Source organism: Rattus norvegicus, chromosome 18 (assembly GCF_036323735.1).
Source record: "Rattus norvegicus strain BN/NHsdMcwi chromosome 18, GRCr8, whole genome shotgun sequence".
Lineage (NCBI taxonomy): Eukaryota > Metazoa > Chordata > Mammalia > Rodentia > Muridae > Rattus > Rattus norvegicus.
Window position 1 is genome coordinate 28930649 of NC_086036.1, and position 25829 is coordinate 28956477.

The window sequence follows — 25829 nt, forward strand, 5'->3', positions numbered from 1 at the left end:
GGGAAATATTTAATATGAATAAAATTTGAGTGCTGTTTCAAGGAACAACGTCTGTTAACAAAATGCTAGATGTGTATATATACCCAGCCTTTAAATCATAAAATAGAGTGCTAATAAGTGCCCTGTTTGTTTCAAGTTTTGGTTATAAAATGCTAGAAGTCAACTGAGTGGAAATAGCCATTGTTTTACCTAAGCTAAGTCACAGCACTTCATTTCTAATTTTCAATGATGTGGCAATCATGGCAGGCTATTTAGATTTGCTTGAGTTTGTCCATTAGCAGTTCTTTGCTTTGATACTTTCACATTCTTTGATCAGTTGCTTTAAAAATGTTTGTATCACCAATGGAACCCTTGTTTCTAGCTCTGAATTGATTTACTGCCATCACATGGCTAAATATCCTCTATCACCATGGCAAAAATCATCTTCAATTTACTTGGAGACAAAAGTTCAGTCTTACATTCTAATATGCTTCTGCTATTGAAATAATTATCCATTCTTGATTTCCCATTAAAGTGCAAGAGATTTATTAAGTATTACATCCTCAAAGAAGGCTGACTTATGCTCCCAGAGTGAATGAGGCAAAAAGAATTTTTCAGTCATATCACCCACACATGTTAGTTGTCTTTTATGCTAACAACAGCTGCTCATTTGCATACTTTCCTAAATTTTATAAATTTTCCAGAAAGGAAAATGTTAAACCTAATGATGTGCATGCATTATTTTAACCTTTTAAATTCTTGAAATTGTAAATGCCTTATCAATAATGTCTTATAAGCTTTTTCATGTAGTCTAATCAGATTGAAAGAGTTTAGCAAAGATCATTTATGCCTCTGTAATTCTTTTAGTTCTTGGATAAGTGCAGAAATAGGGAATCAGTCATACATTTGGAGCTCATTCAAAGCATTCCATCCTCAGTTGTACAATATACCATTTAGCGTAATATTTGGCAAGAACTCATACTGAAGACCATTCTTGGAACTTTGGTGCTGGAGACCAGCTCCAGAGCACTGGTTCTCTCTTGAAGGTAGCAGAGGGGAAAGAGCAAGGGCAGGGGCAAGACTTGATCTTGCTCAGATCCCATCCAATGACACAGAGATCAGGATACTCTATGAAGCTTACTAAATAAATACAGAAAAGGGAGACTGCATATAAATATCTCATGAACGTCATTGAAGCTGACAGTTCCAGCCCAAAGCCTCCCCCAGACCCCAATCTGAGATGCTGTTTTTCTTGGCCAAGAGTACTGAGGTCCCAGGGTCTACTGCTTTTGCTTTGGCTCCTTGAAGCCAGGGGGGCACGAGTAACCAGTTACACTATTTTATCCTTCTGGAGGCCAAGTTCCCTCGAGGGCTGCATCACACAGGACTTGGGGCTGCAGCTGAGAGCTTGTGCCTTGCTCTGTTTAGAGTGGGGTCCAAGAACCATGCAGACCACCTGGAGGTAAATCTGCAGAAGGGCATTTTGTTTGTCAATTCTCAGAGCGACTGGGAGGAGCTGGGCTGCTGGAGTACACGTAGCATCCACCTAGAGATGATCGTAGACGGGCCACTGCAGGTTTTCCACATGGAGGTCTAGGCCATTGAGGAAGTTAGAGAAAGTGAACAAAAAGTAGTTCTTTCTGTTTTTTAAAAAAACATTTTAAACGATTTATTTATTTTTATGGACATTAATGCTTTGCTTGCATATATGTGAGAGTGTCAGATTCCCTGGAACAGACAGTTGTGAGTTGTTATGTGGGTGCCCCGATTCTCTGGAAGAGCTGCCAGTGCTCTTTATCACCGAGACATCTCTCCAGATCATAAAAAGAGCTTATTTCTGAATCTCTACCTCTGGATGCTCAACTTCCTCTGCAGGGTGTTTCTGATGCTGATATTGGTGTACATTGTCTAACCTATCCATATGTTCAATCTGAATGAGCATTTCATGTTTAAAATAATGATGAAAAAATATAAAAACATATCTCTAGTACTGATTCTTGAGAGGATATATCAGAATTCCTTTATTGTTAACAGTTATTAGTGGCAGTAAACCAGAGCTAACAGAATCTACTCAGATTAAAATAACCATCTGGGCAGTAGTGGTCCATGTCTTTAATCTCGGCACTCGGTAGGCAAAGGCAGGTAGATCTCTAAATTTCAGAACAGCCACGGCTATACAGAGAAACCCTGTCTCAAACAGCAAAAAACAAAACAAAACAAAATAATGCTATCTGGATATGAATGGCAATACAACTAAGTTTGATAAATTCTCTTTTAAAGTAGCCTTCTTTGAAAATCTTCAAAATGACATCGCTATAATTCAACTACATTCTTATGATCTAGATGAAAGCCAGAATAGAAATATCCTGTGCTTCTAAATGATTCTGCTTACTAGTACAGTGTCTGATCTGTTGGTAGTCTTGATGCTGCTGTCCATACCATTCAGGTGCTCTGCCCATGAGCTGCCCGTGGGCCCGGGAAGCTCAGACTGGTGTGGTTCAGTGCAGTGGGCTGCAGGTCGAATCGGCCAGAGAGGACACAACTATTGTGTTGTGGAGTGGCCCCGATTTTATTCGGACCACATGGCCTTCGGCCCCAACCTGCCTCAGTGTCTAGAAGATTGTTTAAATCCTTCGGTGGAAGTAAGTTGTTGATAGCACTTCAGTATTTTTGCTTTTCTTAATAACTAACTGTATTTAGGCTGGAACTACATCTTTGTTTTCTTAATTTTCATTCTAATTTTATCTTTCGAACCACTGATTGTTTGTCTTAGATTCTCTGGTTTGGTCATAGTTATTTCATATGGCATGTATTGGGGATTTTAGACCATTAGGGATTTTTGGATTACCTGTTTTCTTTTTCTTGTTAGTTTTCAATGATTAGCCTTGAAAATAATAGTATATTAGTTTAAAACCTGGTCAGTTGTTTCATAATTCATATGTTTCAAAATTTAGTCAGAATTACAGACTTAAAATATTCCTATAATACAAGAATAGGTCAAAGAGTTTTAAAAATATATTTTTGAATAGATTCCTCAATTGATCTGCCAATGTTTGGAAAGTAACCTCATCAATCACCATACTAATTTTTGTACAATCCAGATATTAAAATATTATATTACAAGTGTAATAGTGGCGATAGTAAGATATGGCTTGTATTTGATTGTAAGATTAATAATTTTGTCATTTTTCAAGTGGAGTGGCAATTATTTTATTTGTGTGCATGCACATGTGTGTATGTGTACATGGGTGTGAAAACCAGAGGTCAGTGTGTTTTCTTCAACTGTGTTTCAATTGAAGTTCTCACTGAACCTGGTGCTTGCTGATTCAGCTGCACTCACTGGCCCCAGGGATCCTTCTGTTTCTACCATCATAGTGCTTGCTTGGCTTTTTCGTGGGTTCTGGGGATCCAAACTCAGGTTCTCATGCTTGGGCAACAAACCCTTTGAGCCATCTCCTTAGCTCATTCTTCCATTACTTTTTCAAAGCGAGGTTGATATTATACCTTTCTTAAACACATATAGTAAAATCATTTGTGAATTTAAAAATTCTTTTTTTGTGCCCTGAGGCTTTTTTTTTCTTTTTCTTTTTTCGGAGCTGGGGACCGAACCCAGGGCCTTGCGCTTTCTAGGCAAGCCCTCTACCACTGAGCTAAATCCCCAACCCCGAATTTAAAAATTCTTAAATATCGCCCAAAGAAGGCCTGTCTTATCATAGTTTATTTGATTATTTTCTTTCTATGTTGGCACATAAACATTGAAAAAAAAAAGAAATTAACATGTATGCCTACCAAAATCATTTTCTTCAATATTGCTTTTCACTTTTCAGCCTGTCTCTTGGTGACTTTCTGATTAATGACCCGTTTCAATCTTGTAAAACATAAGTATAAACCTTATTCTATACTAGCCCTTCTACTAACATCTTTAATTGAGATTATCTTAATTATCAGGTGCTAATATCTATGGTGCAGATACAACAATCATTCACATCTTACTGATGAGAAAACCTGACACTGAAGTCACAGAGGTTGTGTGACCCATTTAAACCTCATTTTGGAGGATTCCAACGTCATGGTGATATATTGATCTTGCACCCATATTCTCTGAATTTTCTGAACTACAACTTACATTTGAAATTTCCTTCCACAAAAATATACAGAACTTGTTTTTGACCAGAAAGCAAAACTCCCTATCCTTCAATGTGATGTTAAAGGCTTTAAATTTTCCTAGCTTTTACCTATTCTTTTTTTTTTTTTTTTTTCGGAGCTGGGGACCGAACCCAGGGCCTTGCGCTCGCTAGGCAAGCGCTCTTCCACTGAGCTAAATCCCCAACCCCTTACCTATTCTTTCATAAAAACTTTTTTTTTCTTAATTCAAATTAAGTTTATGTGGAATGTCATATTTATTCAACAAGTTTATTTTACATTATTTTGTTTGTGGATTATTGTTGTTTTCTATTAATTTCCGTGACATTTTTCTGTAGACAAACATGTGCATTAGTTGTACATACTTTCTTTCCTCCCTTGGGGTAAACTAGTGATATGAAATGTAAAAAAAAGAATTGATCTGAAATCATAACAGTGATCATTAGAGTTCTTGGAGGAAATATTAGGTTTGTGACAGGAGTTTCAATTTCATTTAAGTGCACTGTATATCTATACAGAGGAATAATCCAGGAACCACTGTTATAAAATACTCATGTGAAATGAAAGTCTTAATATCATAGGACTCATCTAAATCTTTCATATCTGACAAGATGAGAACCACTATTATATGTATATATGGTAATAACACAATTATTACCATATGATGCAATTTCATAAAAACTTTTATTTTAGGATCAGGAATACATTACAAGTTCAATCATTAATATTTGATTATTGTATGATGTTGATGTATTGTCTAGGCAGTCTGTGCCATTTAGAAGAGGGATTGAGCACTGGAGTTTGGGCAACATTTTCTTCAGGAATATCTTAAGTGATAGATAACATTTCAAAGGATAAACAGTAAGGTTTCACGGGTGGAAGATAACTATGAATAAAAGAATGCTCTTTGAAGAATGGGAACTTGAAAGATCAGGCACGGGAAGACTATGAAAGCAGGGAAGCACATACAGGATCTTCTATGAATACTTAGGTATCAAGCAAATGGAGATTCTCTTTCCCCCAAGACAGGGTTTCTTTATGTAGCTCTGTCATGTCCTGGAACTTAATAGCCAAGGCTGGCCTTGATTTTAGAAGTCTGCCTGCCTTTGAGTGTTGGTGCTAAAGGCAACCACACCCTGCTGAACAATGAAGATTTAAATAACTGTAGTAGAAAAGAATCCAATCGAGGGAAACATACTAGAGAGAAGCTTTCAGGCATAGGACTCAACATGAATGATAAAGCCAGGTGTGGCGGCACACAACTTTAACCCCAGAATTCCGGAACCTGAGGCAAAAGGGTATGTGTGAGGTCAAGGTCAGCCTGGTCTCCATATTGAGCTCCAGAACAGACAGGACTACACAGAGAGACCATGTCTCAAAAATATATAAATGATAAGAGGAAGGCAAAATGAAATAGATTAAGGTAGGAAAGACCAATTACTGCATACTGATTGATTGATTTATTTAGTGATTGGTTTACTTAAAGCACTGCTTGTACTGCATATTTGCCAAGCATGGCTTTATTTGCTGCTTGGAACAGAATGCCCTGAAGAAATAGCTGAAACAACGTGTCATTGTCCTTCACAATCTGTTGCCTGCCATGTATGCCTCTGTAAACTCTCATTTTCTTGCTTGCCCCACGTTGTGAGTTTAAGGTATAAAATGAGAATGCAGACTGGACCTGTGACCAAAGCCTTTCAGAAACTATGTACTCTATTCTGATACTAGTGACATTTCCTGTCATAGGTGTTGAGGGCTCATGAAAGAAAGACTTCCACAACAAAAATGTAGTGGAATCTATTCTTTTTTAAGTTTGATGTACTAAGAGGGTAAATTACTGGTATGCATTTGAGCATGTAGGGAGTGGGAGAGACACTTATGAACCTGTCACTTTTGAGGTACTAGAATAGTATCATGATTTAGAACATGAATCTAGAACTCAGAGGGTGTTATACACACATTGAGGAATAATTGCTTCTCAAAAATATAAGTCCATGAAAAGACAAAGTCACCAAGAGACAGGCTGAAAAGTGAAAAGCAGTACTGAAGAAAATGATTTTGGTAGGCATACATGTTAATTTCTATTTTTTCAAAATCACTTTTCTTTGGATTTTTTAATTTACATTTCAAATGTTATCCCCTTTCCCGGTCTCCCATCTATAAACCCTTATCCCATCCTCTCCCTTCTTCTCTGAGGGTGTTTCCACACCCATCCACCCACTCCTTCTCACCTCCCTGCCCTGACATTCTCTTACACTGGGGGCAGGGGTCGAGCCTTGGCAGGACCAAGGGCTTCTTCTCCCATTGGTGCCCAACAAGGCCATCCTCTGTTACATATGCAGCTGGAGCCATGGGTCTGTCCACATGTACTCTTTGGGTGGTGGTTTAGTCCCTGGGAGCTCTGGTTGGTTGGTATTGTTGTTCTTATGGGGTTGCAAACCCATTCAGCTTCTTCAATCCTATCTCTAAGTCCTCCAATGGGGACCCTGTTCTTTGCTCAGTGGTTGAATATGAGCATTAGGTAGGCATATATGTTAATTTCTGAGGCTACTATAAGAAATGATCAAAGACTGGGATCAGACATTTGCTTGTCTCACATTTTTTGAGGCCAGAAGTCCAAAATGATGACATAAAGCACTGTAAGAGTCAAGGGACTATGTCCTTTACACACATGTTACAAATAATAAAGCAGGAGAGAATAAAACCTATTTTTTGCTTCTGTTAGTTTCTGATGGTTGTTGGCATTCCCTGACTTGTGATTACATCACATTCAATTTCTGTCTTTATAGTCATAGTGCTTTCTCTTCATGTCTTCTCATCAGATTTCGTTTGATAAGAGCATATGTAATGACATTTAGGGCTGACTTGGATTCTGCAGAATAAATTATTCTTAATTTAGTCACATTGGTTTAGTATGTAAAGTTATATTCATGAATCTTAAAATGTGGGTACATCTTTTGAGGTGCCACTATTCAAGCTTCTATGGCAAGCTTAGAAAGACAGAAAGTAGGTAATGTCTCTGCTGTGGAGGCTGGGTCCTAGAAAGCTAGCTGGAGGCCATGGGAGATTAAGAAAAACAGACACAAAATAGAAGCCAAGCTGGGACTGGTTGGGTTGTATGCATGGATGGAGACATAGCAGCCTCCCCTACCACTCAATCACTTTTGTTATATACTAGGAAAAGAAAAGACTAGCCAGCTTATCTTAATAAAGAATCTTATGGGGGTGATGGTGAGTATGCAGTTTTGTGGAACAAGGAAACTGTGAGTAGAGCCTTCTGCATGGCTGTCTCTTAAAGGTCACCTGCTACACAATCATCTTGCTTCAGCAAACATTGCAGTCTCAGGCATGAAGTAGGGCATGCCACTCCCTTAGGGTTTTATTTTTCAAATCCTACTTTAATAAGTGTGGTTAAATGCTTTAACTTCCCTTCTAGACACCATCCTCCAGAGGCAGTGCAAAGGAAAGGCTGGTAGGGCAAAGGAAGGTGTAGAGCTGTTAGGAAATAGTTATTTGGTGTGAATCCAGTCTGTGTTGTCAGGCTATCAGCAGTTCAGTTCACATGAATTAGCAGCAGCAGTTTGATCCACTTGCAAACACCATTCATGAATCAACAAAGGCCGTTTGATCCAGAAGAAACTTCCAGGCCCTGCCAAATGGCCTGAGTCTGTCAAAGTGGCAAGTAGCTGCCAGAACACTACCAAAAGTTCTTTGATGCATTTCTCTCTACATAGTCATGACAAACGGTGACCAGCAATCTGTGGCAAGGCGAACAAATACCACACAGTGTTGTCCCTCGTCTGTTGAGTTACACTTGTACTCTTTCCAAAGTGTTCTCTCAAGCGTCTACTCTAGCAAAACATCACATGCCCCCTTTCCATGCTGCTTCTAGAGAAACAGCATCTATTCATTCTCAGCAAAATATCCCCCCACATGTCTGCTTCAGTAAAAACATCCTCTCTGGATGAGAATAAGACAATTTCCAGAAAAACATCCCACAACACAACTGAGTCTCCAAAGAAACTAGAAATTCCCACTTCAAACTCCCTTAGTTGTGAGACCTGTTAGACATGGCTTTGTTTATGTCAAGTATGTACACTCAGGACTACAGTCATTCTCCACAAGGTAACCAAGGTGGAGAATCAGAGTGTGAAGTATCAAGTCAACGTTAAAAAAGGAGATGAAAAAAATTTTTTTCTTTTTTTTCAGAGCTGGGGACCGAACCCAGGGCCTTGCGCATGCTAGGCAAGCACTCTACTACTGAGCTAAATCCCCAACCCCAGAGATGAATTTTTTTTTCTGGAAGTTAAAGGTGTTTGAACATCTTAGTTGTGTGAAGAAAAGTAGCAAGCAGAAGAGGAGGCACCAGGGATAAGACAGACAGCACAGAAATGGAGATGGAGTTAATTAGGTTAAATGGAGGGAATCATCTATTTTTTTCCCCAGAGAATAGGGTCAGCCTAAATGGGGAGAGATGGCAAAGTAGTTAAAGGCTTGCTACTCTTCTAGAGCATCTGTGGCTTTTGACAGTGTAATTCAAGTTCCAGAGAACTCAAGACCCTTTTCTGGCCTCCATAGATACCAGACATGCACATGGTCATGTGGATACATGAAGATAAAATATACTCATAAGATAAAAAAATTAAAAGAAGAGTAAGCAAAATAAGTAAGAAAAGAGCCCTCCATTTCCTGTTTTGAGATGTATCTAGGTGGGAAAACCATCAAGTCACATGATGGGAGTAACTTTGAGAAATAGAGAGAAGAAAAATATGAAAAAAGCCTACAGGTAAGAGGGATGCATCCACACGAGTGTCCAATTGATGTATAGGGGAATGCAAATATCTATTGTCACTGTGGATAATAAACAACGTTATACCAAAGATCAATAGGACAAATAAATAGTCAACTGTGTTGGACGTTGAAGAGAATGTTTGAGACGATAAGTGATTCTAGGGTATCTTAAAGGGCATACTGCAAATGGTTGACTTATGTCAAGGGATAAGTGAGTCAATATGTGTGCATTCTGGTAGGCAGGAAGCATAAGAAAGACTCAAGGGACTACGTTATCACAAGGTTAATGCATGCAGTAGAAATAGAGGAACAGGAGTTTGTATGGGTGAGAGAATACAATATTCCACATGGATTTCAGAAGGGGAATAGAGGTACAGAAATGAACCCAATCATCTTTTCTTATAGAGTTGTTCACAGACTACTGAATGTAGTAACTGTATATACAACTTATAACATAATAGTGGGGTCATATATAATTTACACGTACTTTAAGAATTATGTGTTTATGTATTTTATGTGTATGAGTGCTTTGTCTGCATCTGTGCCTACACACCAGAAGAGGGCATAAGATCCCATCATAGACGGTAATAAACAACTACTTGTCTGCCAGGAATTGAACGTGGGACCTCTAGAAGGGCAGCCAGTGCTCGTAACTCCATCTCTCAAGCCCCTACATTTTAGTATATAAAAATATCTTTTTATTGTACTGTTTGGCCTGAAACTTTTTGACTTTGCAGCTATAGTAACAGATAACAGTAATATTCTTTTGCGAATGACGTATTAGCATCAGTGTGTTGTTACTATCACGTATTTGGAAAACTCAGAGTTAAACAGTACCAAATCTTTTCCTACTGATGATGAAATGAGTTCATATTAGGGGGAAAAGCAAGTTTAAACCACTGATAGTAGTTTAAATTATACTAAATAACAGGATGGTATTTCTTGGTATGTTTTCTACAAGGTGAACTGAAAACATAAAATCATTGGTTTATATAGACCGTCCTGTACCCATGAAAACATATTACACATAAACACATTCTTTAAAATACAAACATTGTATCCACTCTTGGAACTTATGGACAGTGTGTATTGTTTGAAATATACTATATAACTGCTCATCTCCCACTTCATGTGTTTTATGTGATCACCATGTTTCCATTTGGAATTAGTGGCGGTAAATGGGAGAATGTCTTGAAAATATTATAGGGAAAGAACATTACTAACAAAACCTGCATGGCTATGAGAACTAGAGATCTACCACAACAAAGCCAAATGTACGTTCTCTAATTAAAAAGTTTACACACACACAGACACACACAGAAACACACACACAGCGCAAGACATTAATTAACATATAATGCTTAAAATAAACAATTTACTGTTCCTGGATATCAAATATTTAACTCACACATACATACTTGCAATGGAAAATTCAGAAAATGCGAGGGAATAAAGGCTTATCAGTGGAAAATATAAAGACTGGTGACGGCTACAGTTACACACTCATGCCTCATGATGTCGCTCTTCACTGCGAACTTTTTTCCCCCCAAAGAAAGTCACTTCCTACAGAGAACTCGCTGTGAATTCTCTAGTCCTAGGACGTCTTCAAAACAGCTTTTGAGAGGCAGTTTCAGGTAAGGTATTCTGTATATTGTAGCTACCACCGCATCTTTCTGCGCGTGTACCATGCTATTATTCTCGCAAAGCGGCCCAGGATCCCGGTGCCTCCTGCTCTCTTTCCTGCTCTTCTCAGCCTGGGAGGCAGGGAGCGGCCAGCTCCACTACTCCATCCCTGAGGAGGCCAAACACGGCACCTTCGTGGGCCGCATCGCACAGGACCTGGGGCTGGAGCTGACGGAGCTGGTGCCCCGTCTATTCAGGGTGGCGTCCAAGGACCGCGGAGACCTTCTGGAGGTAAATCTGCAGAATGGCATTTTGTTTGTGAATTCTCGGATCGACCGGGAGGAGCTGTGCGGGAGGAGCGCGGAGTGCAGCATCCACCTGGAGGTGATTGTGGACAGGCCGCTGCAGGTTTTCCACGTGGAGGTGGAGGTGAAGGACATTAACGACAACCCGCCCGTGTTCCCCGAAACCAACAAAAACATTGTGATTGCAGAGTCGAGACCTCCAGAAACTAGATTTCCACTAGATGGCGCATCCGATGCAGATATTGGAATCAATTCCGCCTTGACCTACCGATTGGATCCCAGTGATTATTTTGCTTTGGCCACGCAAAACAATCGTGAGCGACCTTCTTCATTATCCCTCGTGTTAAAGAAATCATTAGACAGAGAAGAAATTCAGGAACATAGTTTATTACTAACAGCTAGTGACGGAGGCAAACCGGAACTGACTGGCACAGTTCAGCTGCTGATCACCATCCTCGACGTGAACGACAATGCTCCAGAGTTTGATAGGTTCGTTTATAGAGTTAGAGTGTTAGAGGATGTATTTAATGGAACATTGGTGATTAACTTAAACGCCACAGATCCCGACGAGGGTACAAATGGAGATATAATCTACTCCTTCAGGCGGCCTGTATCCCCTGCGGTAGTGCATGCATTTAATATAGATCCCAACAGCGGAGAAGTTAGGACAAAAGGCCTACTGGATTTTGAAGAAATTAAACTGTATGAAATACCCGTGGAGGCAGTGGATAAAGGGAATATCCCAATGACAGGCCATTGTACCCTTCTGGTGGAAGTACTAGATGTAAACGACAATGCACCAGAGGTCACGATCACTTCCCTGTCACTACCAGTCAAAGAAGATGCTCAGCCAAGCACTGTCATAGCTCTGGTCAGCGTGTCTGACCGAGACTCTGGTGACAACGGGCAGGTGACTTGTTCTTTGACACCGCACCTCCCCTTCAAGCTGGTGTCCACTTTCAAGAATTACTATTCATTAGTGTTGGACAGCGCCCTGGACCGTGAGACCACAGCTGACTATAAGGTGGTGGTGACAGCCCGAGACGGGGGCTCACCCTCTCTGTGGGCCACGGCCAGCGTGTCCGTTGAGGTGGCTGACGTGAACGACAACGTGCCTGTTTTCGCGCAGCCTGAATACACCGTGTTTGTGAAGGAGAACAACCCGCCTGGCGCGCACATCTTTACGGTGTCTGCAGTGGACACAGATGCGCAGGAGAACGCGCTGGTGTCCTACTCGCTAGTGGAGCGGAGGGTAGGCGAGCGCTTGTTGTCAAGCTATGTGTCTGTGCACGCTGAAAGCGGCAAGGTATTTGCTCTGCAGCCTCTGGACCATGAGGAGCTGGAGCTGCTGCAGTTCCAGGTGAGCGCGCGGGATGCTGGTGTGCCAGCCCTGGGCAGCAATGTGACTCTGCAGGTGTTTGTGCTGGATGAGAACGACAATGTTCCCACGCTGCTGCCTCACAGAGCTGTCGGAGCTGGGGGGGCAGTGAGTGAGCTTGTGCCTAGGTCAGTGGGTTCAGGGCATGTAGTGGCGAAGGTTCGCGCAGTAGATGCGGACTCTGGTTACAATGCGTGGCTGTCTTATGAGCTGCAGTTGGCAGCAGGGGCCATGAGCAGTCCGTTCCGCGTGGGTCTATACACGGGCGAGATCAGCACGACGCGTGCCCTAGATGAAGCAGATGCACCGCGCCAGCGTCTGTTGGTGTTGGTGAAGGACCACGGCGAGCCCGCGCTAACCGCCACAGCCACTGTGCTGGTGTCTCTGGTGGAGAATGGCCAGGCACCCAAAATATCTTCCCTTGCTTCCGAGAGCATAGCATCTTCGGAGGCGTCTCTGGTGACTGTCAACGTGTACCTGATCATTGCTATTTGCGCGGTGTCCAGCCTGTTGGTGCTCACGCTACTGCTTTACACTGCACTGCGCTGCTCAGCAAGGCCCATTAATGGAGCCTGTGTTCCAGGGAAGCCCATGCTGGTGTGCTCAAGCGCAGTGGGGAGCTGGTCCTACTCGCAGCAAAGGCGACAGAGGGTGTGCTCTGGAGAGGGCCCACCTAAGACTGATCTTATGGCCTTCAGTCCCAGTCTCCCTCCTGTGCTAGGCTCTGCAGAGGATACATGTCAAAGAGAAAGGCAGGTAGAACATTTGAAAGAGGTAAGTTCGTAATATAAAGCATCGTGTCTAACAGTTGTTCCTTCATGATGTCCTTTCTCTCAATCATTTCATTAATCTAGTTAAAAATTTTCTCATCCTTGCCGTCTTTGACAATTTTTTTATTGACATTGGTTTGGTAATTCACTAATGAAATATTGTCAGAAAATGTAGTAAAGTGTCCGAAACTGGGAAAAAATGTTCTTGTGTTCCTTTTTTTTTTGTACTCTTAATAGCTTGGGCATGTTTGTTTTGTATTTAGCATTTTAAATAAAACTAATGCATGGACTGGAACCATTTTACAAGATATTATAGTGAGGCTAAATTTTAAAATGTAGCCTTAATGTAGACCTACATATATAGGTTATTTTTAAAGAGCTCATAACTCCTTAATTCTAAATGACCCTTTTTCTTGAGTTAGGGTCTAGTCAGGGAGCTTAAGTCGGGCTCCAACTTATTATTTTATTATACTTTTAAAAAACTTTTCTAGATATTTTAGCTTTTTAAAAAATGGAACTTACTTTATCCCTAGTTTTTTCCTTTTTTATTCTTTTCTTTTCCTTTGTTCTTTCATATATTATACCCTGGCTGCAGTTTTCCTTCCCTGCCTTCCCCCATGGACTCCTTTAGATTCTTCTGTCTATGCTCTGGAGTGGAGTGTTTGGGATTTCAGGTGCAGTACGTCACACCTGGTTACAAGTGAAATTTGTTTGTTTGCTTATTTATTTATTTATTTATTTATTTATTTGTTATTTACTTATTTAATTGTACAAATCCTCATGTCAAGGTTAGATGAGGCAACCCAGTAGGCAGAAAAGGGTTCCAAGAACAGGCAAAGGAGTCAGAGATACCTTCCCACTCCCACTGTTAGGAGTATCACAAGAAGACAAAGCTATCTAACAATAGCATATGTAGAGGACCTAACTTGGACCCATACAGGATCTGTGACAATTGCTTCAGTCTCCGTGATACCCTCTGAGCCCTGCCTAGTTGATTCTGCTATGTTCTCATGGTGTTATTGACCCTTCCAGCTCCTACAATCCTTCCCCACTGCTTCTTCAGGGTTCCTACGGCTCTGTCTAATGTTTGAACATGGATCTCTGGATCTGATCTCATCAATTGCTCTGATGACAATGGGACTAGGGATTAATCTATGAGTATAGCAGAATATCATTAGTAATCATTTTATTCATATTTTTCAGTCATGTTAACTCTGTCCTGGATCTCTGGGAAGTACAGTCTTTGATTCTTGGTCATCCAGGCAATGTTAGGTGTGGGTTCCCTCTCATAGCATGAGAGGGACCTTAAGTCAGACCATTGGTTGGCCATTTCCACAAGTTCTGCACCACCAGCACATCTTGCAGCAGGACACATTGTAGGTCAAGGGTTTTGTCGATTGGGTTGGTATCCCAGTTCTACTGCTGGAAGCCTTGGCTGACTATAAAAGATGGCTGGTTCAGTCTGCATATTCCCCATTACCACAAGTCTTTGCTAGGGTCATTTTCATAGATTCCAGGGAGCTTCTACTGCACTGGGTTTCAACATTCCCCACCCCAGTGTCCTCCACTTCCAGTTGTCTCTCCCAGTACTCTTCCCCTCCCCACCACTCACCGATCCCTCCTGTTCCCATTCCTACTTGCCCCAAGTCCACCTGAAAATTCTATTTTATTCCCATTTATCAAGACTATCTATGCCTCCCCTTTGAGCCCTCCTTGTTAGTTAGCCTCCCCGAGGCTGTGAATCGTAGCACAATTATTATTTACTTTATAGCTAATGGCTATAAAGTAAGTGAGTATAGCCATTACCTTGTTTGTCCTTCTGAGTCTGGGTTACCTCCCTCAGGATGACTTTTTTTTAAAGTTCTATCCATTTGCTTGCAAATTTCATGATGTTATTTTTTTTAACAGCTGAGTAATAGTCCAGTGTGTAATGTACTACATTTTCTTCATTCATTCTTTAGGTTGTTTCCAGTTTCCAGTTATAAATAAAGCTGCTATGAACATAGTTTAGCAAATATCCTTGTGGTAGAATGAAACATCCCTTGGATATATGCTTAAATGTAGTATAACTGGGTCTTGGGGTAGATTTTCTTAGTGGTTGTACAAGTTTGCACTTCCACTAGCAATGGAGAACTGTTCTCCTCGTTCCACATCCTTTGTTTCCTGTGTTTTTGACTTCAGACATTCTGATAGGTAGAAGATGGAATCTCATGTAGTTTTGATTTGCATTTCCCTGACAATCAAAAATTCTGAACATTTAAGTATTTCTCAGTCATATAAGATTTCTCTGTTGAAAATTCTCTGCACTTCATTTTTAAAATTAGATTATTTGGTTTGTTGATGTTTAGTTTCTTGAATTCTTTGTATATTTTGGATATCTGCTCTCTGTCAGATGTGGAGTTGATCAAGAACGTTCCCCTTTTGTAGGCTGCCATTTTGTCCTATTGACAGTGTCCTTTGCCTTGCTTTTCATTATTCACTCGTTGGTCTTATTGCCTGTGCTATTGGTGTTCTGTTCAGGAAATTGTTCCCTGTGTCAATGCACTCAGGGCTAGCCTGCACTTTCTATTCTATTAAGTTCAGTTTGTCTAGCTTATATGGAGGTCTTTGATCCACTTTGACTTGAGTTTTATGCATTTTTCTATATATTGAGATCCAGTTAGACCAGCACCATTTTTTAAAGATGCTTTCACTTTTCCATTGTGTATGACTGTCTTCTTTATAAAAAAATCTATTACATTTATCAACCTGTCTGTTTTCATGTTAATACCATGCACTTTTTATTACTATACCTCTGTAGTAGAACTCGAAATCAGGGATGGTGATACCTCTGGAATTCTTTTATTGTATAGGATTGTTTTACATCACCTGGGTTTTATGAAGTTCAGTTTATCTGGCTTAAATTGAGGTCTTTCATCCATTTTTACTTGAGTTTCATGTTAGATGATAGATATGGATCCATATGCATTTTTCTACATGTTGAGCTCCAGTTATGGATTTTTTTCACATGAAGCTGAGTATTGCCTTTCAAAGTCTGTAAAGAATTGTGTGAGTTTTTGATGAGGAGTGCATTGAATTTATAGATTGCTATAAGTTGGGCATTTTATTATGTTAATTTTACTGATCTATGAGCATGGGAGATCTTTTCATCTTCTGAAATTTTCTTCAATTTTGTTTTTCAAAGACTTGAAGGTTTTGTTATAGAAGTCTTTCATTTGCTTGGTTAGAGTTACACCAAGATATTTTATATTATTGGCAGCTCAGGATGGCCACTGAATTTTTTGTTAGTCTTTATCCAGCCATCCCTTAATTGTGCTTATCAGTGGTAGGTGTTTTCTGGTAGGGTTTTTGGGGATGCTTTTGTATACTATCATAGAATCTGCAAATAATGATATTTTGACTTCTTTCTTTCCATTTGTATCCCTTTGATCTCCTTCTGATTGCTCTATCTAGAACTTTAAGTACTATATTGAATAGATATAAAGTATTGTCTTGCTCCAAATTTTAGTGAAATTGCTTTGAATATCTCTCCACTTAGTTTGATGTTTGCTATAAGCTTGTTTCAAATTGTCATAATTATGTTTAACTATGTCATTTTTATCCCTAATGTCTCCAAGACTTTTATCATGAAGTAGTATCAGATTTTGTCAAAGACTTTCTTAGCATCTAATGAGATGATTATGTGGTCTTTGTTTTACACTTATTTTATATTGTGGATTACATTGTTTGATTTTGGTGTGTTAAAACATTTCTTTTTTTTTTTTTTTTTTTTTGGTTCTTTTTTTTTCGGAGCTGGGGACCGAACCCAGGACCTTGCGCGTCCTAGGTAAACGCTCTACCACTGAGCTAAATCCCCAGCCCCAAAACATTTCTGTATCTTTAGGATTTCTGTATCTGTATCAAGTAGGAGGCCTACTTGATTCTGGTAGATATTCTTTTTGATGTATTCTTGAATTTAAGATTTCAAGTATTTCATTGGGTACTTTTGCATCTATATTCATGATGAATAAGTCTTTTAATTTGTTGAATATTCACCTGTGACTGTGGCCTCATAAAATGAATTTGGCAATATTCCTTCTATTTCTATTTTGTAGATTAATTTGAAAAATATTGGCATTAGCTCTTCTTTGAAAGTCTGGTAGAATTCTTTATTAAAACAGCTGGGCTCTGAGTTTTGTTCTGTTTTTGTTTTCTGATTTTTGGTTGGGAGAATTTTAATGATTGCTTCTGTTTCTTTTGGGACTATAAGTCTATTTAAATTGCTTATCTGATCTTGATTTAACTTTGGTAAGTGGCGTCTATCAGGAAAAGTATTTCTTTAAGATTTTCTAATTTTGTAGAATATATGTTTTTATTTTATTTTATTTTTTAACATTCTTTTTTTTTATTAACTTGAGTGTTTCTTATTTACATTTCGAGTGTTATTCCCTTTCCCGGTTTCCAGGCAAACATCCCCCTAATCCCTCCCCCTCCCCTTCTTTATGGGTGTTCCCCTCTCCACCCTCCCCCCATTACTGCCCTCCCCCCAACAATCACGTTCACTGGGGGTTCAGTCTTAGCAGGACCAAGGGCTTCCCCTTCCACTGGTGATCTTACTAGAATATTCATTGCTACCTATGAGGTCAGAGTCCAGGGTCAGTCCATGTATAGTCTTTAGGTAGTGGCTTAGTCCCTGGAAGCTCTGGTTGATTGGCATTGTTGTTCATAAGGGGTATCGAGCTCCTTCAAGCTCTTCGAGTTCTTTCTCTGATTCCTTCAACAGGGGTCCCGTTCTCAGTTCAGTGGTTTGCTGCTGGCATTCGCCTCTGTATTTGCTGTATTCTGGCTGTGTCTCTCAGGAGCGATATACATCCGGCTCCTGTCGGCCTGCACTTCTTTGCTGCATTCATCTTGTCTAATTGGATGGCTGTATATGTGTGGGCCACATGTGGGGCAGGCTCTGAATGGTGTTCCTTCTGTGTCTGTTTTAATCTTTGCCTCTCTATTCCCTGCCAAGGGTATTCTTGTTCCCCTTTTAAAGAAGGAGTGAAGCATGTTTTTAAAGTAGGACATGCTTGTTTGGATTTCCCAATAGCTGATGTTATATCCCTCCCTTTTGCTTTTGCTTTTATTTATATGGATATTTTTCTCCATCTTTTAATTAGATTGGATTTGATGTCTTCTCTCTTTCTTAAGATATTAGAATGGCCATAGCAGCTTGTTTTCTTGGTGTATTTTCTTGGAAAATGTTTCCCAACTCTTTACTATGAGGTAATGTTTATCTTTGATACTGAGGTGTTTTTCTTGTATTTATTAGAAGGGTAGATCCCATTTTTCACATCTATTTTGTTAGTGTGTATCATTCTATTGAGGAATTTAATCCATTGATACTGAGTGATATCAATGACAAATGACAGTTAATTCCTGTTATGTTGTTGTTGTTGTTGGTGGTGGTGGTGGTGGTGGTGGTAGTGGTGATAGTGTGCATGTGTGTATTTCTTTCCCTTTTTTGGTTTTGTTGGTATGACATTTATTTTCTTTGTTTTTATGGCTAGAGTTAGCTTTTCTCAGTTGGAATTTTTCTTCTAGCATATTCAGTAGGCCTGGATTGGTGGAAAGATACTGTTTAAATTTGGTTTTGTCATGGGATATCTTGTTTTCTTCATCTATGGTGATTGAAAGTTTTGCTGAGTACAGTAGTCTGGGATCACATCTGTGGTCTCTTTGAGTCTGCAGGACATCTGTCCATGCCTTTTTGGCTGTTGGAGTCTCCATTGAGAAATTGAGTGTAATTCTAATAGGTGTGCCTTTGTATGTTACTTGGCCTTTTCCCCTTGCAGCTTTTATTATTCCTTCTGTGTTTTGTATAGTTAGTGTTTTGATTATTATATGATGAGGGGACTCCCTTTTGTGGTCCATCCAATTCATTTGGTGTTCTGTAAGCTTCTTGCACCTTTATAAGACATGTCCTTCTTTGGGTTAGGAAATTTTCCTTTTATGATTTTGTTGAAAATCTTTTCTGGGCCTTTGAACTGGAATAATTCTTCTTCTCCTCCTCCTGCTTCTGCTTCTGCTCCTCCTCCTCCTGCTGCTTCTGCTCCTCCTCCTCCTGCTCCTGCTCCTCCTCTTCCCCCTCTTCCTCCTCCTCCTTCTCCTTCTCCTCCTCCTTCTTCTCCTTCTTCTCATTCTTCTCCTTCATCTCCTTCTCCTTCCTTCCTTCTTCCTCTTCCTCTTTCTCTCCTCTTCCAATTACTAGTTTTTGAATGAATGAATGAATATTCAAAATGCTACCCTCCTACTGGTCCCTCCCTCACTGAGTTTCTTCCCCACTCCCCTTTCTCCTCTGGAGGTGGAATCCCCCTAGGTATCTCTCACCTTGGTAATCAAATCTTTGACAGATTAGGCACATTCCTTCCCACTGAGGCTACACAGGGCAGCCATCAAGACTGAGCTATCTGTCTGGTACATATATGCTGGGGATAGGGGCTCAATCTAACCCATGAGAGCTCCCAGGAGTCTAGGTTTGTTGACTCTGTTGATCTTCCTGAGGGGTTCCCATATACTTCTGGGCCTTAAATCCTTCCCCCAACTCTTCTATAAGTGTTCCCAACCTCCATATAATGTTTGGCTGAGGGTATCTACTTCTGTTTCAGTTCTGCTTCTGCTTCTTAGACTTCAGTTATGCCACACTCCTGTCTGCAAGCATAACAGAGTATCATTAATAATGTCATGGATTAGTGCTTTCTGATGGGATGAGTTTTGAGTTGGACTGGTTATTGATTGGCCTTTCCTTTGGTCTCTGCTCCATTTCTGCCTTTTTTATACCCTCCCCTGCATTTATTTTTAGATAGGACAAATTTTGGGTTGAAATTTTGTGAGTGGGTTGGTGTCCTGACCCTTCCACTGGGGTCCTGTCTAGTTCCAGGAGGTGGCCTCTTCTGGTTCCATGTCCTCACTGTTAGGCAACTCAGGATTGTTCAGAATTGTTTTGGCTATCCTGGGTTTTTTGTTTTTCTATAAGAAATTGAGAATTGTTCTTTTGAGGTCTGTAAAAACTTTTATTGGAATTTTGATGTTGATTACATTAAATCTGTAGATTGCTTTTGGTAAGATAACCATTATCACTATGTTAATCGTGCTAATCCATGAGTATGGAAGATTTTTCCATCTTCTGGTATCTTCAATATCTTCAGGGAATTTTTGTTATACAGATCTTTTACTTGCTTGGTTCGAGTTACACCTAGATATTTTATATTATTTTTGGCTATTGTGAAGGGTGTTGTTTGCATAACTTCTTTCTCTGCCCATTTATCACTTTTATAAAGGAGGGCTACTGATTTCTTTGAGTTAATTTGATATCCAGCCACTTTCCTGAAGTTGTTTATCAGCTATAGGAGTTCTCTGATAGAATTTTGGCAATTGCTTATGAATGCTACGATATAATCCATGAATAGTGATACCTTGACTTCTTTCTTTTCTTTTTCTTTTTTGGCATTAGTTATGAATTCTTCCTTTTCAATTTTTATTCCTTGGTCTCAATTTGTTGTCTTATTGCTGTAGCTAGATTCAAGAACTATATTCAACAAATAGTGGGAGACTAGGCAGCTTTGTCTTGTTCCTGATTTTAATGGAATTGTTTTTAAGTTTATCTCAATTTAATTTGTTTTTGGCTATTGGCTTGCTATAGACTGCTTTTATTATGTTTAGGTATGTGCCTTGAATCCATGATTCCTCCAATACTTTTAATATGAAGGGATTTTTTCAAAGGCATTTTTTTTAGCATCTAATGAGATGTCATTTTTTCTTTCAGTTTGTTTATATAGTAGATTATACTAATGGATTTTCACATTTTGAACCATCCTTGTATCCCTAGGATGAAGCTTACTTGATCCTGGTGAATTATGTTTTTGATGGGGTTCTTGGGTTTTGTTTGCAAGAATTTTACTGAGTACTTTTGTGTCGATGTTCATAAGTGAAATTGATCTGAAGTACTCTTTCTTTATTGAGTCTTTGTGTGGTTTAGGTATCAGAACAACTGTGGCCTCATAGAATGAATTAGGTTTTGTTCCTTTTGTTCCTATTTTGTGGAATAGTTTCAGAAGTATTGGTATTGCTCTTCTTTGAATGTCTGGAAGAACTCTGCACTAAAACCATCTGGCCTTGGACTTTTCATTGTTGTGGTTGTTGTTGGGAGATTTTTAATGACTGTTTCTATTTCTTTAGGATGGTTTAGAACATTTACCTGATTTGGATTTAACTTTGGTATGTGGTATCTGTCCAAAAATTAATCTATTTCATTTAAATTTCCCAGTTTTGTAGAATATGGGCTTTTAAAGTAAGACCTAATGACAGTTTGGAATTCCTCAGTTCCTGTTAAGTCTCCCTTTTCCATTTTTGATTTTGTTAATTTGGATAATGCCTTTGTGCCTTTTACTTAGTTTGGCTAAGGGTTTGTCTATTTTGTTGGTTTTCTCAAAGATCCGACTTTTAGTTTTTTTGATTCTTTGTAATGTATTTTTGTTTCTTTTTTAAATTTCTTTTTAAATGTATTTTTAAAAGATTTATTTATGTATTAATTAATTAATAAGATTTATTGTTGTCTTCAGACACACTAGAAGAAAGCATCAGATCTCATTAAAGATGGCTGTGTACCACCATGTGGTTGTTACAATTTGAACTCAGGACCTCTGAAAGAGCAGTCAGTACTCTTAACCACTGAGCCATCTCTCCAGCCCATATTTTTATCTCTTAATTGATTGATTTCAGCCCTGAGTTTCATTATTTCCTACCCTCTACTCCTTTTGAGTGTGTTTGCTTCCTTTTGTTCTAGGGCTTTCAGTTGTGCTGTTAAGTTGTTAGTATGAGATCTCTCCAATTTCTTTTTTTATATACATTTTTTAAATCTTTATTAACTTGAATATTTCTTATTTACATTTCGATTGTTATTCCCCTTCCTAGTTTCCGGGTCAACATCCCCCTAGCCCTTCCCCCTCCCCTTCTATATGGGCTTCCCCTCCCTATCCTCTCCCGATTACCACCCTCTCCCCAACAATCACGTTCACTGGAGGTTCAGTCTTGGCAGGACCAAGGGCTTCCCCTTCCACTGGTGCTCTTACTAGGCTAGTCATTGCTACCTATGAGGTTGGAGCCCAGGGTCAATCCATGTATAGTCTTTGGGTAGTGGCTTAGTCCCTGGAAGCTCTGGTTGGTTGGCATTGTTGTTCATATGGGGTCTTGAGCCCCTTCAAGCTCTTCCAGTCCTTTCTCTGATTCCTTCAATGGGGGTCCCATTCTCAGTTTAGTGGAGTGCTGCTGGCATTCGCCTATGTATTTGCTGTATTGTGGGTGTGTGTCTCTCAGGAGAGATCTACATCTGGTTCCTAATGCTATGAATTTTACTCTTAGCACTGCTTTCATTATGTCCCATAAGTTTGTGTAAGTTGTACCTTCATTTTCATTGAATTTTTGAGTCTTTAATTTCTCTCTCTCTCTCTCTCTCTCTCTCTCTCTCTCTCTCTCTCTCTCCTCTCTCTCTGGTTATTTGATAGGATACAAGATACTATTTCAATGTTATTGAGGCTTCCTTTGTGCCTGTTAAATCCATTTGGTTTATAACATCTGTTAGTTTCATTCTTTCTCTGTTCATTCTTGATCTGTCCATTGGTTAAAGTGGGTTATTGAAGTCCCCCACTATTATTGTGTGGTGTCAAATGTGCGATTTGAGTTTTAGTTAAGTTTCTTTGACAAATGTTTGTCCTTGCATTTGGGGCATAGGTGTTCAAAATTGAGATATCATCTTGGTGAATTTTTCATTACATGAGTATGAAATATCCTTTTTTATCTTTTGGTTACTTTGTTTGAACATCTATTTTATTAGATATTATAATGGATACTCCATCTTGTTTCTTGGGTCTGTTTGCTTGGAAAAGTTTTTTCTAGCCTTTTAGTCTGAGGTAGTGTCTATCGTTGTTGCTGAGATGTGTGTCTTGTATGCATCAGAATGATGTGCCCTGATTATGTATCAGTCTGATAGACTGTCTTTTCTTTCTATTTTTAAATTTATTTTTATTGGTTATTTTATTTATTTACATTTCAAATGTTATCCTCTTTCCCAGTTTTCCCTCCACAATCCCCCCATCGCATCCTGCCCCCCTGATTCTGTGAGAGTGCTTCCCCATTCCCCTACCCACTCCCACCTTACCACCCTAGAATTCCCCTACACTGAGCATGAAGCCTTCACAGGATCGAGGGCCTCCCTCCCACTGATGCCAGATAAGGCTTTTCTCTGCTATATGTGCAGCTGGAGCCATGGGTTCCTCCATGGGTATTCTTTTGTTGGTGGTTTAGTCCATGGGTGCTCTGGGGGGGTCTAGTTGGTTGATATTGTTCTTTATATGGGATTGCAAACCCCTTTAGCTACTTTATTCTTGTCCCTAACTCCTCCAATGGGGTCCCTGTGCCCAGTCTGGTGGTTGGCTGCAATCATCTGCATCTGTATTTGTCAGACTCTGGCAGAGCCTCTCAGGAGACAGCTCTATCAGGTTCCTGTCAGCAAGGACTTCTTGACATCAGCAATAGTGTCTGGGTTTGGTGTCTATATGTGGGATGGATCCCCTGGTGTGGAAGTCTCTGGGTGGCCTTTTCTTTAGTCTCTGCTCCACTCTTTGTCCCTATATTTCCTTTAGACAGAAGAAATTCTGTGTTAAAAATTGAAACATGTGGGTGACTCCTTCCCTCAGCCAGGGGCCATGCCTAACTTTTGGATATAGTCTCTACAGGTTCTCTCTCCCCTTTGTTGGGTATTTCAGCTAATGTCATCCCTGTTGGGTCCTGGAAGCATCTTGCTTTCCTGGCATCTGGGACTTTCTGGTGGCTACCCTTAGTTATGCATCCCCAAGTGCTCCACACCTCTATTCAATTTCCTGACCCTCTGTACATCTCCCTTTTCTTCCCCATACCTGATCAGGTATTTATCATTAGAAACAAAATCTGTACTAGAACTTCTAAATTAGAAGGAGGAAGATAATGGGTAATCATTGAATCAAATCCTTAAACCAGAAAAGTTAAAAAAGGAATAGCAAAGTAAAAGAGTGAATAAGTATTGAATAAAATGGGAATTTGTGATCAAGCATTAGGTAAGCATTGTAACAAATGTAACTAATATGATATAAATTTTCATTAAAATAATATTATTATCTTAAGCTTAAAAAGCAATGTTCCCTCTCTTGTTTTTACTAAGAACTATACTTCATGTAAAGAATAAACATTGAAAGTGTAAATATAGACAAATATCAAAATGAATTCTAATTTTATGACAGCATTTGTTGTCTTTAACAAAAAGTTTAGTTAAAAGAAATAAATATGATAGAGATATTATGTAGTGAAATATATCAATTTATTATTTTTTAGTTCTCCCATAATAAACAATAATAAAACTGCAGTAATAGTATAGAAGGGAAAGAGGAAACAAATGAGACAAACCCTAAGATTGCCCTCATCTCATCATCTAGAAGAATTTCTTTGATGCCACAGAGGAAGAAGAAAAATAACAAAACTCAGGCAGTAGCTTTAGAGCATGGAAGAGGCAGAAGTCAGAGTACAAAGGCTCAGAAATAGAGAATTTGCAGAGAAGGACACAGAACTAAGGACAACATAAAAAAAGCCCAGGTAATCAGCAATGGATTCTCCACCAATCTTTGGTGTAATATTAATATGCACACGAACTGGGTAAAATTCCATAAAACTATGCAAATAATAACTAAAAAGTCTGAGTAAAATAATTTAGAGAACTCACACAGTCTTGAAATGCTTCAAGCTTTCGCCAGTCATGAAAGACAAAAATAATATTTTATTGGATAATTTTTATTTACATCTCAAATGCTGTCCCCTTTCCTCTAAAAACCCCCTATTCCATACCCCCTCACTCTGCTTCTATGAGGGTGATCCCCCACCCACCCACTCTCTCCTGCCTTCCCGCCCTGGCATTCCCTTACACTAAGGCATTAAGTCATCACATAACCAAGGGCCTCTCCTCCCATTGATGCTCAACAATGCCATCCTCTGCTACATATGAAGCTGGAGCCATGGGTCCCTCCAGGTGTACTCTTTTGTTGGTGGTTTAGTCCCTGCTCCACACTTTGTTTCCACAAATCTTCCTGTGATTATTTTTGTTCTCCCTTCTAAGAAGGACTGAATAATCTAGACTTTGGTCTCCCTTCTTCTTGAGCTTCATGTGGTCAGTGAATTGTATCTTAGGTATTTCCAGCTTTTGGGCTAATATCCACTTCTTATTGAGTGAATACCATATGTGTTCTTTTGTGATTAGATCAACTCATTCAGGATGATATTTTTTAGTTCCACCCATTTGCCTAAGAATTTCACGAAGTCATTGTTTTTACTAGCTGTGTAGTACTACATTGTGTAAATGTACCACATTTTCTGTATCCATTAGCTGAAGGACATCTGGGTTATTTCCAGCTTCTGGCTATTATAAATAAGGGAGCTACGAACATAGTGGAGGATGTGTCCTTTTATACATTGGAGCATCTTTTGAGTATAAGCCCAGGAATGGTATAGCTGGATCCTTAGGTAGTACTATGTTAAATTTTCTAAGGAATTGCCAGACTGATTTCCAGAGTGGTTGTAGCAGTTTGTAATCCCACTAACAATTGAGGAGTGTTCCTCTTTCTCCACATCCTTGCCAGCATCTGTTGTCACTTGAGTTTTTGATCTTAGCCATTCTGACTGATGTGAAGTGGAACCTCAGGGTTGATTTGAGTTGCATTTTCCTGATGACTAAGGATGGTGAACATTTCTTGTAGTGCTTCCTAACCATTTTATACTCCTCAGTTGAAAAATCTT

General features: G+C 39.5%; 1 protein-coding gene across 18 annotated transcripts in view; it reads left to right on the forward strand.

Annotated features, from left to right (window-relative positions):
- Nucleotides 1–25829, forward strand: part of Pcdha4 (protocadherin alpha 4) — a 431954-nt gene that overhangs the window by 242375 nt on the left and 163750 nt on the right. For 2 of the 18 annotated variants that reach the window (XM_017600819.3, XM_063277066.1), the window contains exon 1: nt 1767–12993. The exons of 15 other annotated variants lie outside the window; for them this stretch is intronic. In XM_017600819.3, the coding sequence (XP_017456308.1) occupies nt 10600–12993 (2394 nt within the window). In that variant the 5' untranslated portion in view covers nt 1767–10599. Of the gene's footprint in view, nt 1–1766; nt 12994–25829 lie in introns of those variants that run through there. One more of the 18 variants, XM_039096548.2, reaches the window with a different exon arrangement.